The 14,809-nt window shown below is 39.8% G+C and overlaps 1 protein-coding gene across 1 annotated transcript in view; it reads right to left on the bottom strand.

Moving 5' to 3' along the window:
* Positions 1-39: 39 nt before the first annotated feature.
* Positions 40-14,809, bottom strand: part of RABEP1 (rabaptin, RAB GTPase binding effector protein 1) — a 71,964-nt gene continuing 57,194 nt past the window's right edge. Inside the window, exons 12-18 of the mRNA XM_070932087.1 lie at positions 14,039-14,137; positions 11,034-11,174; positions 9,622-9,811; positions 8,488-8,543; positions 7,478-7,576; positions 6,400-6,516; positions 40-3,483 (exon numbers count right to left, since the gene is read on the bottom strand). Of these exons, the coding sequence (XP_070788188.1) occupies positions 3,382-3,483; positions 6,400-6,516; positions 7,478-7,576; positions 8,488-8,543; positions 9,622-9,811; positions 11,034-11,174; positions 14,039-14,137 (804 nt within the window). The 3' untranslated portion in view covers positions 40-3,381. The remainder of the gene's footprint in view (positions 3,484-6,399; positions 6,517-7,477; positions 7,577-8,487; positions 8,544-9,621; positions 9,812-11,033; positions 11,175-14,038; positions 14,138-14,809) is intronic.

Raw genomic sequence — 14,809 nt, 5'->3', positions numbered from 1 at the left:
AGTACAATACATTTAAATAGAAAGAAGGTATGAAAAGAATTGCAAGACTTTTTTCCTTTAATTTGGAACACTTTTGCAGGATACACCTCCAATACAGTTAACAAATGGTTACATTTTTTAATTCAATAGACAGGATAATTTTACATCCACAGTTTCACAGGACACCAGTGGCTTTTGCTGGAATGCAATATAATTCCAAAAGTGTGGAATTTGAAGGCTAGTTTTTTTTGTTTGTTTTTTTTAAATTAAGGGGCTTTATAGATTACTTACCCATCTCCCACCCTTATCCTTGGCCACATTGTGTTGTTAGAAGCTATATAGTTATGCCATAGGAGATACAAAAGTGAAAGTAAACCATTTGACATGTTGGAAGAACCTATTGTGCACATATTAAGACTACAAGTCTTCCAGTAATTCTTTGACCTTTTAGTATACATTTTGCATACAAAAGGACTGTACAAGTATGCAGAACAGAGCCAGCCTTACTGTTCTTTCCTCTCATTTTGCACACAATCCATGTTTAAATCAGTACTGGTCATTGCATTATACCTATTTGTAGTAACTAAGCCTTTGAATGAGAGAACTGAAAACTAATGGCATAAATTAATTATTCCTTTACATTAAAAAAGTCAGAGTCATACAGCCTTTTTAAAAAAAGTTGATTATGAAAGCAATTCATTTTCAAGATCAATTTTGAAAAATGAGGATTTCCTGTCATTAAAACAAATTTTCCCTTTTTAAAAAATTTGTGTGAACTAGCAGCATATTATTATTCTCAGATTTGTGGACTTGTGGATTTACAGTATTACATTGTCAATATTTGTTTAATTATATGTATAAATTTTAAATGTAGTACTACAGATCTTCCCTGCATTCTCTTCCACAATAGTTTAATTCTTTCCCCAATGATTCTGAAATATTTCTAGGCTTCAGGATGAATAGCAGAACAGTACTTAGTCACTATGCTAAATAGAATATTATGCATCCGATTCATGGTATAATCCTTTCAATATGTGTATCATATCTTAGGGATTATAGCATTGCCTCCCAATTAACACAACATGTGGTTTTTAGTCAATTTAATACAAATGCTTAGATGAGATTGACCGTATTTGGCAGGGATCTTTGAAAATGCTCCTTTCCTAAAAGGAAAGCCATCTTTGCTCAAATTTAATGATGTACTAATTGCACGAGCAGGATTAAGGAAGAAGGGTTCAGTCCATTTCTAATACGATATTAAAGATGCAAAGAAACATGCTAATGAACTTCATTAGAGTAAGCTCTTCATTTCTAAGTAAGTCCACTCCTCTCTATTTTCCCTGCAATATTTTTCATATATTTTTTTCTAACCAGCAGGTTGAAACAGACTGGATACCAGCAAATGCTCTTTGATTTTGTACCAATTACATAGTTAGAACTTACATGGAATCAAGTTGCCCCCTCTCTTCCTCCACCTCACCTCGATTACTATCCAGAAAAGCTGAAACAGATAAACTCAGTTGCCCACTTAAAAAGTGAAATAGAGTGATAGTTTTCTTTCAACAATGAGAAAGTACTCAAGCTGCCCACATCGATCTACAAACTAAATATTGGATCAATACTTGCTTGTTCAAGAAGCAAGTAATAATAAACATGATTAAATTAGATTGATTCTGGTCTCTAGAAAATGAATGTCATAACTGATGGTTACTCTCTTGATAGCAGGTGTGGAAGAATTGGGAATGAACACTTGCTTGCAACTCCATTAGCCCATTTCAACACTGATCTGTTCAACTGCTGCTGACCACAAGAATAAAAATCCAATAGAAATACAGATTAAACACATTTTATCTACTTTACACTCATCCTATTTAAAACAGCTCCTAGGAGTTCATAAGCTCTTATTGGAAGCCAGGTAATCATGCAGCCTCCTGACTGGAAAAAAATTAATAATTTAGTTTTAATTTAATTATTTTAAAAGTTCCATTTTAAATTTAGAGAAGCATCTTCCTTTCCCCTCAGAGTTGAATCACAGCAAATCAGTTGCATTTGGGTTCTGCTGGAACCTTTCTGTTATGGAGTTTAATGCATCTTGCGTGTTCTGATTGTAAGTCCAGAACAAGATTTTTCAGAGATGTATCGTGAGCTTTTTCAAGAGAAGCATTCAGCCCAAGCATAAACATAACTGCAGCTTCACAAACATTTCCTATCTGAGGTGTTGCAGCATTATCTTAAATGTATAATTTTAAACCCATTTTTTAAACAAATACAAAGCAAAAGGCCTTTTAGAACACTGGTGTCAAACCTGCCGCTTCATGTTGCCGTCATGCAACATTTTCCCCATTCGTGGAGCTGGGGTGGGCATGGACTGCATGTGATGCATCCAGCCTGAGGGCCGCCAGTTTGACACCCCTATTCTAGAATCTGGGTAGAGATTCACAAAACATCTCTGTACTATATGATACGGCTTAGGTTTTTTACACCATGGTAATCAAATGTGTATTGATAAATGTGATTAACTCAAGTCCATGTATTTCAGTGAGAGAAGTGTAATGCTGGATCCAGCCATATGCTGATATTGTGCAATGTAGCTTTTTTTTGGGGGGGGGGATGGAGTAATGAGAGATACTAAAGCAATTTATTTTCATTTGCTTTTCTTTCGATGAAGATTAACCTTCACTTCCCTGACCTTTGTGTCTTAAGAATTTAGGTGACTTATTTCCCCATTCTAATTATCCATTTTCCCCCTGTGCCTTAGGTTCTTTTTGGAAAATTTGCAGCCTTCTCTCTAATCCTCTTCTGCCCATTCGCTGTCCATATTTTTAGTTGGGGGCTCTTCCAGCACAACATTTCAAGGTACAAAAAATGTACTGAGCTAGAAAAACCCAAAATCCAGTGTCCTGCAAATAAATTCATATTTTAATATAAAATATTAATACAATATACTATTTTCCCCTTCTGCCCAACTTGCTATTGTAACTTCACTCCAAAAGATTTGGGGTGGGATGGGAGGAGATGATTTTCAGCGACTACTTTCATCACGGTATTTTAACAGGGTATGGACGAGAGGGAGGGAGGGAGGGAATACCGTATTCCAGGATTACATGGCGGGGGGGTAGAGAGAGCAGGAGGATGAAGGTAGATGAGTTATATGAAGAAGTCCAACTACTACACTGAAGGCAGATACCCTGGAGGATCCTGCCAATCTTCTCAGTGTGAAACTTTCTTTCTGCCCAGAAAACCTTCCTCTCCCTCCCAGAAACACAACCTGGACCATGGCTCTTGTGTCATCCTTCTGCTCTTTCAGTTAGAATTAAATAATTATTAAAGGTTTTGCTATAAAGAGGAGGGTTTTAAAAAAAACAACCAAAATGTAGCTTTGCAGCTCTGCTACTGAGGCTGTCATGTTTCAGGTAGTTGATTAATGTCAGTCAGTTTTGTATCATTGAGGATTGCACGAATTCTCTCCAGGGAATCTGCCTGCCGGATCCGTTCCAACTGGACCTGAGCAAAAATGAGCAACACATAACATTAACAGAATGACTATCTGTAAGGGGGATTGAGTTTCTCTTAGTTATAAACTTTAAAGAGCAACAGATTTATTTATAAATAGACACATAGGTAGAGGTACTGGGTACGCTTAGCCTGGAAGCTGTAAGATTACAGGGAGACATGAAAGCAGTCTTCAAAAATCTGGAAGCTGGGGAGTAACTAATTCAGAGTGGTTTCAGAAGGCAGGACAAGGAACAATTGCTTAAATTTAAGAAGGAAAATCTGGGTTGGCTCTCGGGAAACGTTTCTAAATGGCAAGGGCTGTTCCAAAAATGTAACGGACTGCCTAGGGAGGGGGTGGATTTTCCTCTGCTGGAAATTAAACAGAGCCTGGATGGATAGTAGATTCTGCATCAAGCAAGGAGCTGGCCTGGATATCCTCCAAGATCACTTCCTACGCTTACATTCTAGTATTCTCAAAGAAAAAAGAAGATTTCTCCTCTGAGCATGAAATAACTGTTTGGAAGGACAAAATTTAGCAAGACCTATTTTACTCATCACCATTATTTGTGGGAAGGACCTAGTGGATCTTGTGACCTTGGAAGGTAGGAGCAACCAAATAGGACAATATCTGACAGAAACGTAATTCAAAGATGTTTAAAGATAAGTCGGCTAATGCTGGAAGTGCCACCAGATAGATACCTGGGTCATATTATCATATGTGGTAATTTTTGCTCAAAGGGAAAAAAATATTGGACAAACATACATATGTGGCTGGAAAAAATGATAAAGCAGCATATTGATTTAAAGCCAGAAATATTCTTGTTGGGGATTTTATCCAAAAAATATAGTAAGGGGAATGTATATCTAATTATCTATATACTAACTGCAGCTAGAATTGTATTTGCACAAAATTTAAAAAGTGAAGAGATCCCCACAGATGAGAATGTGATCAGGAAAATATTAGAATGTGCAGAAAGAAGCCCTCTCTGGATCCGGCTGTTTTGGCTAACTATCGTCCAGTCTCCAACCTTTGCTTCATTCCGAAGGTTGTTGAGAGTGTGGTAGCGCAACAGCTTCCCCGGTACCTGGATGAAGCTGTCTATCTAGACCCGCTCCAGTCCGGCTTCCGGCCTGGGCACAGCACGGAAACGGCATTGGTCACGTTGGTGGATGATCTCTGGAGGGCTCGGGATAGGGGTTGCTCCTCTATCCTGGTCCTGTTAGACCTCTCAGGGCTTTTGATACCATCGACCATGGTATCATGTTGCACCAGTTGGCGGGGTTGGGGGGGGGCACCGTTCTGCGGTGGTTCTCCTACCTCTCTGACCGGTCGCAATCTGTGTTGACAGGGGGGCAGCGGTCGACCCCGAGGCACCTTGCTTGTGGGGTGCCACAAGGGTCGGTCCTCTCGCCCCTTCTGTTCAACATTTATGTAAAGCCGCTGGGTGAGATCATCCGTGGCTTCGGGGTGGAGTTCCATCAGTACGCTGATGACACCCAGCTGTACATCTCCACCCCAGGCCACCCCAACGATGCCCTTGAAGTGATGTCCCAGTGCCTGGAGGCCGTGCGGGCCTGGATGGGGAGAAACAGGCTCTGACTCAACCCCTCCAAGACCGAATGGCTGTGGCTTCCAGCGTCCCGATATAGCCAGCTGACGCCATCGCTGGCTATTGGGGGCGAATCACTCGCCCCCACGGAGAGGGCTCGTAACTTGGGCGTCCTCCTGGATGCACGGCTGTCTTTAGAAGATCATTTGACGGCCGTGGCCAGGGGGGCTTTTTATCAGGTTCGCCTGATACGCCAGTTACGCCCCTTTCTAGATCGGGACTCCCTACGCACAGTCACTCAGGCACTCGTCACTTCCCGCCTGGACTACTGCAACGCTCTCTACATGGGGCTCCCCCTGGGGTGCACCCGGAGGCTCCAGCTGGTCCAGAACGCGGCCGCGCGGGGGATTATGGGGGCGACGAGGCGCTCCCATGTGACACCTCTCCTGCGCGAGCTGCACTGGCTCCCAGTGGTCTTCGGGGTGCGCTTCAAGGTGTTGGTGACCACCTTTAAAGCGCTCCATGGCTTAGGGCCGGGGTACTTACGAGACCACCTTCTGCCACCAATAGCCTCCCACCGGCCAGTACGCTCGCACAGAGTGGGCCTCCTCAGGGTGCCGTCCGCCAGACAATGTCGGCTGGCGACCCCCAGGGGGAGAGCCTTCTCTGTGGCGGCGCCCACCCTCTGGAACAACCTCCCCCCAGAGATACGTACAATAACAGACCTCCGGATTTTTTGTCGGACCCTGAAAACCTATTTATTTCAACTAGCTGGCTTGAGTTAAATTTTAAATTGATTTTAAATTGGGTTGTTTTAATTTACAGCCAAAATATTTAATTATTTTAAACTGTTTTTAAATTTTGTATGTTCTGTTTTTTACTTTGACTGTTCACCACCCTGAGTCCTGTTTGGAGAAGGGCGGTATAGAAATGGAAACAAACAAATAAATAAATAAATAAATAAGAAATGAATAGACTAACGCTAGCAATTAAAGAAAAAAGAACAAACTGAATATTATATGACATGAGATTTATTTTATCAGTGGTTAGATAACAAAAATGGAAGTTAGAAACAGAAAAACAAAAGAAAAAGATTAGTGAAATGAAGATATGTTAAGAGAGAGAAACAAATATTATGATTATTATGTTTAATATTATCATTTTAATATTATAGAATGTTAATGTAATGAATATTGTTGTAAATCTTGATTATTATTTTACAAAGATATCTGTACCCGGACGACACACTGTTTAATTGAAGATGGAATTATTATATTTAAAAAACAAAACAAAACAAAAAAACGTAATTCTAGTGGCTAGAAAAATCCAAGAACAGACACTTTTCACTGTCTTTGTTCCCAAGTGATCACCTTACCTGAAGGGTCTGAGAAAGCTTAACGAAATCTCTCTGTACTTGCTCACTGACATCCAATTCTGTCTGAAGCCGTTGAGCTTTATTCTTCTCCTCGAACATCATGTGTTCTAAATTAGCCTGGGAAAGGAAACAGCAATGATTTCTGCATTTTGGAGATATGGGGCGTATTTATAAATGTAGCTGCATGATGGCCTTCCTAGTCAGAGAACACTGGAAGTGTTTTAGAAAAGGAGGGACCTCTTATCACCTGTACTGCACTGTATTCTATGATTATCACTAAGTGTTGTATCTTATGATTTATGATGAATGTATTTATATGATTATGATCATGATTTATCACTTATAGCTTTTATGTATACTGACAGCTTATGCACCGAAGACAAATTCCTTGTGTGTCCAATCACACTTGGCCAATAAAGAATTCTATTCTATTCTATTATCTAAACCACATCTTTAGGTATATGAAATTGGGCTTCCTCGTTCTCATTTCCTATCCTTCATTCCCTATCTGCATATATTGCTCATATTGTACTGAATCTAATTTGCTGCCTGGCTGCCTGTTCCCTGTATTCCTTTCAAATCTATTTGGAATTTGTTGATTTCAGAAATACAGTATTGATCCCATTCAAGTCCCTTCTTTTGTGAACTGTTTGTCCCAATTAGAACTTAGAGTAACTTTATTGTCACTTTGAAAGTACACTAATTGGCATACATTAAAATGAAATTTTGTTGCATATAGCTCTCAAAGGTTTCCACGTCTACACTACATAAACATGACAAAATAAATACAAAATTATGCATATACCCGCATATATTATATGACACGGAGAAACAACAGTCTAGTTCGGATGTATACATGTGCATGGTGAGAGAAACGAATCTTGCAAGTTTTCCAGATGGATGGCATAGGGAACAAAGCTGTTACAGAATCTGGTAGTCCTGCTATAGATACTTCGAAACCTCCTCCCAGAGGGGAGCAACAGAATGACAAAGTGACTCCATCAGTGACTAGGCTTGAGCACTTTCGGCCCCCTCCCCATATACCAACTCGGTACTCTTTAATGTCAAAATTACTTACCTTTGTGGCAACTTCCTTCTTCAGCTGTTCTTCAAGATCATTTTCTCTCTCCTCAAAGTTTTCTAACTGCTGTATCTTTTCTTTCAAGTTGGATTCCAACTATGAAAAGGGAAGAATGTATTAAATGAGCTAAAAGCTCCCCAGTGCTAACCAACTACTTAGGGCTCTTCTACAGGCTATCCATTTTTGCTTTTGTAAAATCTTTTGTGGCATTATTTAAACCTCTCCTTTATTGAAAACAAACACTGAAGTTATCACCAATTATTTTAATCTCTGCTGCTCAGAAGTTCCTGACACCATCTGTTTTCTGACTACTTGTTTTGCCACTGTGATGTCAGGATGTACAGAGAGCAAGCAGTTTTATGCCAGGTATACATAAAAATCTGATAGCAACATTAATTAGTCCTTTGACATGTACCTTACTACCATTATTCCAAAGTAGCTTGTGGCCTTGAATATGATCCTCAATCTTAGGCAGAAACTTTATCATGAAAAGAGGGAAACAAGCATGAAGAACCACTATTTTGATGGTTTCATTTAAATGCTTTCAAAATGTATTTCCTTTTCTGTTGCCCCTCTGCTAGCAGTTCTTCTTTATGCCCAGAAAAAAAAGCATAACTAGGAAAGAAGATGTACAACATTCCCTCTACTCCCAATAATTTGGAATAACCACAGTACTAGATAAAGATTTACTCTATGTTTGAGACAGACATGAAGACCTTTGAGTAGGAGACCAATGTAATCCAACAGGTTCCGACAGGTTCTGGAGAACCGGTAGCAGAAATTTTGAGTAGTTCGGAGAACCGGCAAATACCACCTCTGGCTGGCCCCAGAGTGGGATGGGAATGGAGATTTTGCAGTATCCTTCCCCTGCCATGCCCACCAAGCCACACCACATCCACCAAGCCACGCCCACAGAACTGGTAGTAAAAAAAATTGAATTCCACCACTAGATGGAAGGTTTTTGCCATGGCATACTGAACATCTCCCAAAGTCTTTAGATAAGTTACCTGCTCTTTATTCACTCTTATTTGCTCCAATTCTGTTTTTAGACTGGATGCAGCAGCTGTTAAAAGATGGGGAAAGGTTTTCATTTCATTTATGGACTCATATTCAGCTCATATTAACTAGGAAGGGGTCTAGTAAATTAGGAAGGCAAGTGGAATGCCCTGAAAGATGCTTAAATAGAATAGAATAGAATAACAGAGTTGGAAGGGACCTTGGAGGTCTTCTAGTCCAACCCCCTGCCCAGGCAGGAAACCCTACACCACTTCAGACAAATGGTTATCCAACAACTTCTTAAAAATTTCCAGTGTTGGGGCATTCACAACTTCTGCAGACAAGTTGTTCCACTTATTAACTGTTCTAACTGTCAGGAAATTTCTCCTTAGTTCTAAATTGCTTCTCTCCTTGATTAGTTTCCACCCATTGCTTCTTGTTCTACGCTCAGGTGCTTTGAAGAATAGTTTGACTCCTTCTTCTTTGTGGCAACCCCTGAGATATTGGAACATTGCTATCATGTCTCCCCTAGTCCTTCTCTTCATCAAACTAGACATACCCAGTTCCTGCAACCATTCTTCATATGTTTTAGCCTCCAGTCCCTTAATCATCTTTGTTGCTCTTCTCTGCACTCTATCTAGAGTCTCAACATCTTTTTTACATCGTGGCGACCAAAACTGAATGCAATATTCCAAGTGTGGCCTTACCAAGGCATTATAAAGTGTATTAATACTTCACGTGATCTTGATTCTATCCCTCTGTTTATGCAGCTCAGAACTGTGTTGGCTTTTTTGGCAGCTGCTGCACACTGCTGGCTCATATTTAAATGGTTGTCCACTAGGACTCCAAGATCCCTCTCACACTTACTACTATTGAGCAAGGTACCACATATACGGTACCTGTGCATTTTGTTTTTCTTCCCTAAATGTAGAGCCTTGCTTTTTTTCACTGTTGAATTTCATTTTGTTAGATAGCGCCCAATGTTCAAGTCTGTCAAGATCCTTCTGTATCTTGAGTCTATCTTCTGGAGTGTTGGCTATTCCTGCCAGCTTGGTGTCATCTGCAAATTTGATGAGTTCCCCATCTGTCCCCTTGTCCAAGTCATTGATGAAGATATCTAAATATAAAGAAAGCCCTAGACTCACCTATTTCCTCTTTGCAATTTTCTATTTCTAGCTGCAGAGTCTCTTCTATGTTCTCTTTTAAACATTGTTCGGCTTGAATGTGTTCTTTTAAAAATAAAATTTCTGCCTTCAGTTTTTCTTCCAGATGATCAGCAGCAGTTCGTACACTAATAATGTCTTCACGATACTTGAGGACCAAATCACGGAGTTCCTGAAACAAAGGCCAAACTGTCTTCCCGCATATATATACCATCATGTAATAACTATAAGGGACTTTGATTGGAAACTGATTTTGAAAAGGACAAAAGGAGGGAAAGATACAAAAAGGGAAACAGTCTTGAATGTTTTAAAATATAATAATTCCAGGTAAAGAAAATTCTCTAGACTCTTCACTGGTGTTTTTTTTAAAAAAAAAAAAGAGTAAGGGGAGTCAGGAGTTTAACACTAAAAAATATTCCACAGCAATTTTAAATTAAGAGCTTTGTTAATTTAATGTTTAACACAAGGGCAAGTTCATGAGCAATGTTGGGGTGTCAGCTACCAGGAAGATGTTTTTAAGGCCAGCAACTCATGTAACAGTAACAGAAGTGGAAGGGACCTTGGAGATCATCTAGTCCAACCCCCCTGCTCACGCAGGAGACCTATAGGGATTCAAACCGCTGACCTTTCTGATCGACAAGCTCAGTGCCTTAGTCACTGAGCCACCTAGGGAGCCGCCATGTAATTTGGGGCCTAATATAATTGTTCCAACCTCATTCCCTCCAGATATGTAACCTATATAAGTTAAAAGTTGGAGGGCCTTGGGTTAAGGATGACTGGAAAAAACAAGGGGAGTTATAATAATTACCAAGTGGCAAAGTCATTATATTGTTTTCTTCTGTTAATCCATTTACTACAGATGCCAAGCAACAATTCCAGACTGTAACAATTTCAAAGAGTCCTGCTTAGAATGTTGTTTGAAAACATATTACCACAATTGCATAATAAGCTATCTTCCTTGGTGTCAAACGCTTTCAAGCAGAAATGGAAGGAACTTAACTTATATAGCTACAAATCATACACTTTATAGCTAAGAAACACCCTTTTTTTCTTACGAAACAAAAAGATAAGATAATAACAAAATATAGTACAGGCTGCTTTAGCATGAAAATACCAGTGATTGTTCAAGATATACTGGAAGTTATCTAGATTAAGACAGATAAACACAAAACATAACCACAGATAGGGTTGCAGGTTTTACTAATTTAAGATTTCAGTTTAGATAAGAATTATAATCAACATGTGGATCTTCTCACATACATTACTAGAAACAAGTTTCTACTTTTCTAATCTTAAAAAAAAGTGATGGCCATTATTCCTAAACTTTAGTGAATGTCTTACCCAATATTACGTCCCAAATGGATCTATTTAAAATTAACCAAGAGGTATCCTACCTCTCCAGTTTCTGGAAGGATAAAATCCTCAGCTTGCTGTAAAGATACATGCAGACAGTGTTTTCCTTGAAGGCTTTCATTGTCTTTCTGGAGCCTCACCAATTCCTCTGAAACAAGTTCTCGTGACTGCATCAGGACAGCCTCCAGCAAACAAAGAAAGAATTAAACCCTAAAAAAATCAGCTCTTCAGATTAACTCACATTTCATTCTTAATATGGTGGAACCAGGTAGTGGACAAAACAGGAAAAAAACACCAATATGCAGAATATCCTTGCTCACCATGACTTTCTCCCTATTCCCACAACTTACTAAATAGGTGAACTGTGAAGTTTTCAGTTAAAATACTAAAAAAAAAAAAGAAAAAAGAAAAGAAATCCGTTAAACGATATAGCTAGTATGTAAGACTGTTCAACCCAAAACAAACGTAAGCATTCTGTAAAAATACATAAACCCAGTTAAAGAAATCAGTTTGCCACCATGTCTTGAAGAGAAAGAGCTGGAGAGGAGACCCAACTAAAAAGTTAAACCTTTGATTTTCAGAAATCACTTCCCAAACACTGACTGGATGCTGACCAGCTCACATCTATTGCTGCCTCCCTTGCCAATGGGAAAGTCTTGCCAGTACCTTCCTGGCGCAATGACTTATGAGATATTAAGCACTTCCTGAAGAAACTAAGTAGAGATTCTGCATTTACAAAAGATTTGGCTCACTTATTCCAACTGTGATTTGTTGGAATCACTAATAGTTGACTGGGTTCAGTTGTTTAGCAAGGCCTTAGCAATGTTAACATTCTAAGGAGTAAATTAGCCACAGCAGATACAATTCTGCAATAATTCATAATTAGTAACTTTAAAGGAAAACAAAGAACAAACACAGGAATCTACATTAAGTGAAAGAAGTTTGGAGAGTACAGTTCTAGGAAAAAGAATAACTGTATAATTGGCTGCATAACATAGACCCCTCCAAGGGCACATGATTTCCTCCAAAATACTGAAGAACAATAGATCAGCTGATTAGGAAGCTGGCCAAACTGTATTCTTACCACTTTTAAGCTGTTATTTCACAGGCAGCACAGTTTATGGGAAATCCACCCAACTGAAATTCAGACCTAACCTTTGTCCCAATCTGACTTCCTGACTATATTTCTGGGCTTGCCTCCATAATGACATGCCCCCTAGGCCTCTTATCAAGTAACATTCTGATCAATTGTATTCCTTTCTGTTCAGCATTTTCCTAAATCTCATTCTGGCCCATTAAGACAAAGTGATATTTCACCATTTAGACAAGCTGAATGTTTAGACAACACATATCCGTTCTGTGTTATCTAGACAATACAGCAATCCTCTCTAGGTCCCAGCTTCGAAAAGTACAGGTGGCCCTTGTTCAATATTGTAAGAAAGATTATCTGAATTACCATAAAACTGAAACCATGGCCTTCATCATAAATACTGTCCTAGTGCACAAGTAGGAACAAAAATAAGCAGTTCTGGTGCTTTAAATGTATTCATTTAGTAGACTGGTATAGCATTGATTTTTGGCGTATATAATGTTTCTGCCTCCTATTTCCCCACAATAACCTTGTGAGTAGGTTAGACCTAAGAGCAGCCACAATGTATATATGAAAACAGGCAGCATGGTGGCCACAGCATCATCAACATGTACATTGTGACTGCCATTTCTATACACTTGCCATAATTTTACACAATACTGTTATCTTGTCTGTGTTGACATCCCTGTAGATGCCACTGGGATCTTAGTTCCCCAACATTGCAGGCAGACATCATCAGAAAATGGCCAAACTAACATCATTTGGGTTCCCCTCCTGTTTACTGCCAAGCAGACCAGTATGTTCCTTAAACAGTATATAATTGACAAAAGGTTCCCCTCACACATATGTGCTAGTCGTTCCTGACTCTAGGGGGCGGTGCTCATCTCCGTTTCAAAGCCAAAGAGCCAGCGCTGTCCGAAGACGTCTCTGTGGTCATGTGGCCAGCATGATTAAATGCCGAAGGCACACGGAACGCTGTTACCTTCCCACCAAAAGTGGTCCCTATTTTTCTACTTGCATTTTTTACGTGCTTTCAAATCGCTAGGTTGGCAGAAGCTGGGACAAGTAATGGGAACTCACCCCGTTACGGGGCACTTGTGTATTGTATTACACAACACTATAAAGGTTCCCCTCGCACATATGTGCTAGTTGTTCCCAACTCTAGGGGGCGGTGCTCATCTCCGTTTCAAAGCCGAAGAGCCAGAGCTGTCCGAAGACGTCTCCGTGGTCATGTGGCCAGTATGATTAAATGCCAAAGGCACACGGAAAGCTGTTACCTTCCCACCAAAAGTGGTCCCTATTTTTCTACTTGCATTTTTTACGTGCTTTCAAATCGCTAGGTTGGCAGAAGCTGGGACAAGTAATGGGAGCTCACCCCATTGTGGGGCACTAGGGATTCGAACTGCTGAACTGCCGACCTTTCGATCAACAAGCTCAGCGTCTTAGCCACTGATGCAGAGTGCCAAATTGGGTTAGGGCAGGTTCCAAATTTCTCCTTCATAAACAGCGTAAAGTAATTCCAACTGCAGATCTTAATCATAGAAGACTGTTAGTCTAGCCTGTTGCAGGTGTATTGAAGAGAAGATACAGAAAGATCCCCTTCCCAGAGAGTCTGTATCCCCTTGTTGATTCACTGGCTATTCTTATGAACCAATTTGTGCATTTTGTAGCACATATAGATGGTTTTGCTCTTCAAATAAGGACAAGAAATAAAGAAACAGATACATTCTGTGCAGGCTTTTGACAGCAAAACCAACTAGAATATCCTAAGCTGTCCTCCATACTCAGTTAGAACTGGATAGTACCCAAGGGTGATACTTGTCTGTAGAAAAAGCTTATTTCATTCTACAGTGCAAATAAATGGAATAATACAGATAATATAAAACTATAATAATATATAGAATAAACAACAAATATATTCAAATATGTGTATTAAAATAATTTTTCACTGTTTACCATTTGATCTTGGACATTTCTTTTAGCTTGAGAAAATGCCTGCTGTAATTCATTAAGTAAGGCATCAGATTCCTGAGCTCTAGCAGTAAGTGATGAGATCTGTCAAAAAGAAGGGGGGGGGGAGAAAGAAATATGAATAAATTATACACACACATCATGAACACAAAACGGCATAATATAACAGGTATACAATTTTTTTCCTAATCTTTTAGCAGACTTATTTTCATTTTTTTTCCTACAGAATTCCATGCTGAAAACTCAGTAACAATGGGGCAAGTGCTCCAAAATACTTAAAGGTAGACTCCAAATTGAGCTCTGCCTCTGGTGATTTCACAAACACATCCATGTACACGTAGACTTCAATTTATGACCACAACTGGAACCAGAATCTCGGTCATGGAGCAAAGCCCACAATCCTGGCATTCCCAGCTGCATCTGTAAAACAATCTCCCAGTGGATCAGCTGAATGTTTTCCTCATCCCTCTGTGGGGCTCCTGAATGGAGCTGATTTCTTCAAGATTTCAACTCTGTTCCTGCAGCACACAAACAATTTCAACTTTCCCCCATCCCCTCCACTTGCAACCTTTCCTGCCAGCTTCCGCATTGATCCTCTGGAAAATCTGGTAGAGAAGATTGCAAATAGCGACCACATGATCGCAGGGCACTTGATAACTGGTATAAAAGCAAGCTGGTTACCAAGCACCAGAAATTGAGTCATGAGGCTGTGAGGGAGGGGCAACATTTTACGATGGCTGGAAGTAAACACCTTTT

This window comes from Pituophis catenifer, unplaced genomic scaffold, assembly GCF_029215685.1.
Source record: "Pituophis catenifer annectens isolate HBS135680 unplaced genomic scaffold, rPitCat1.0.hap2 SCAF_1, whole genome shotgun sequence".
Taxonomy (NCBI): Eukaryota; Metazoa; Chordata; class Lepidosauria; order Squamata; family Colubridae; genus Pituophis; species Pituophis catenifer.
The sequence above is the reverse complement of the archived record's forward strand: the minus strand, read 5'-3'. Positions and strand labels throughout refer to the sequence as shown.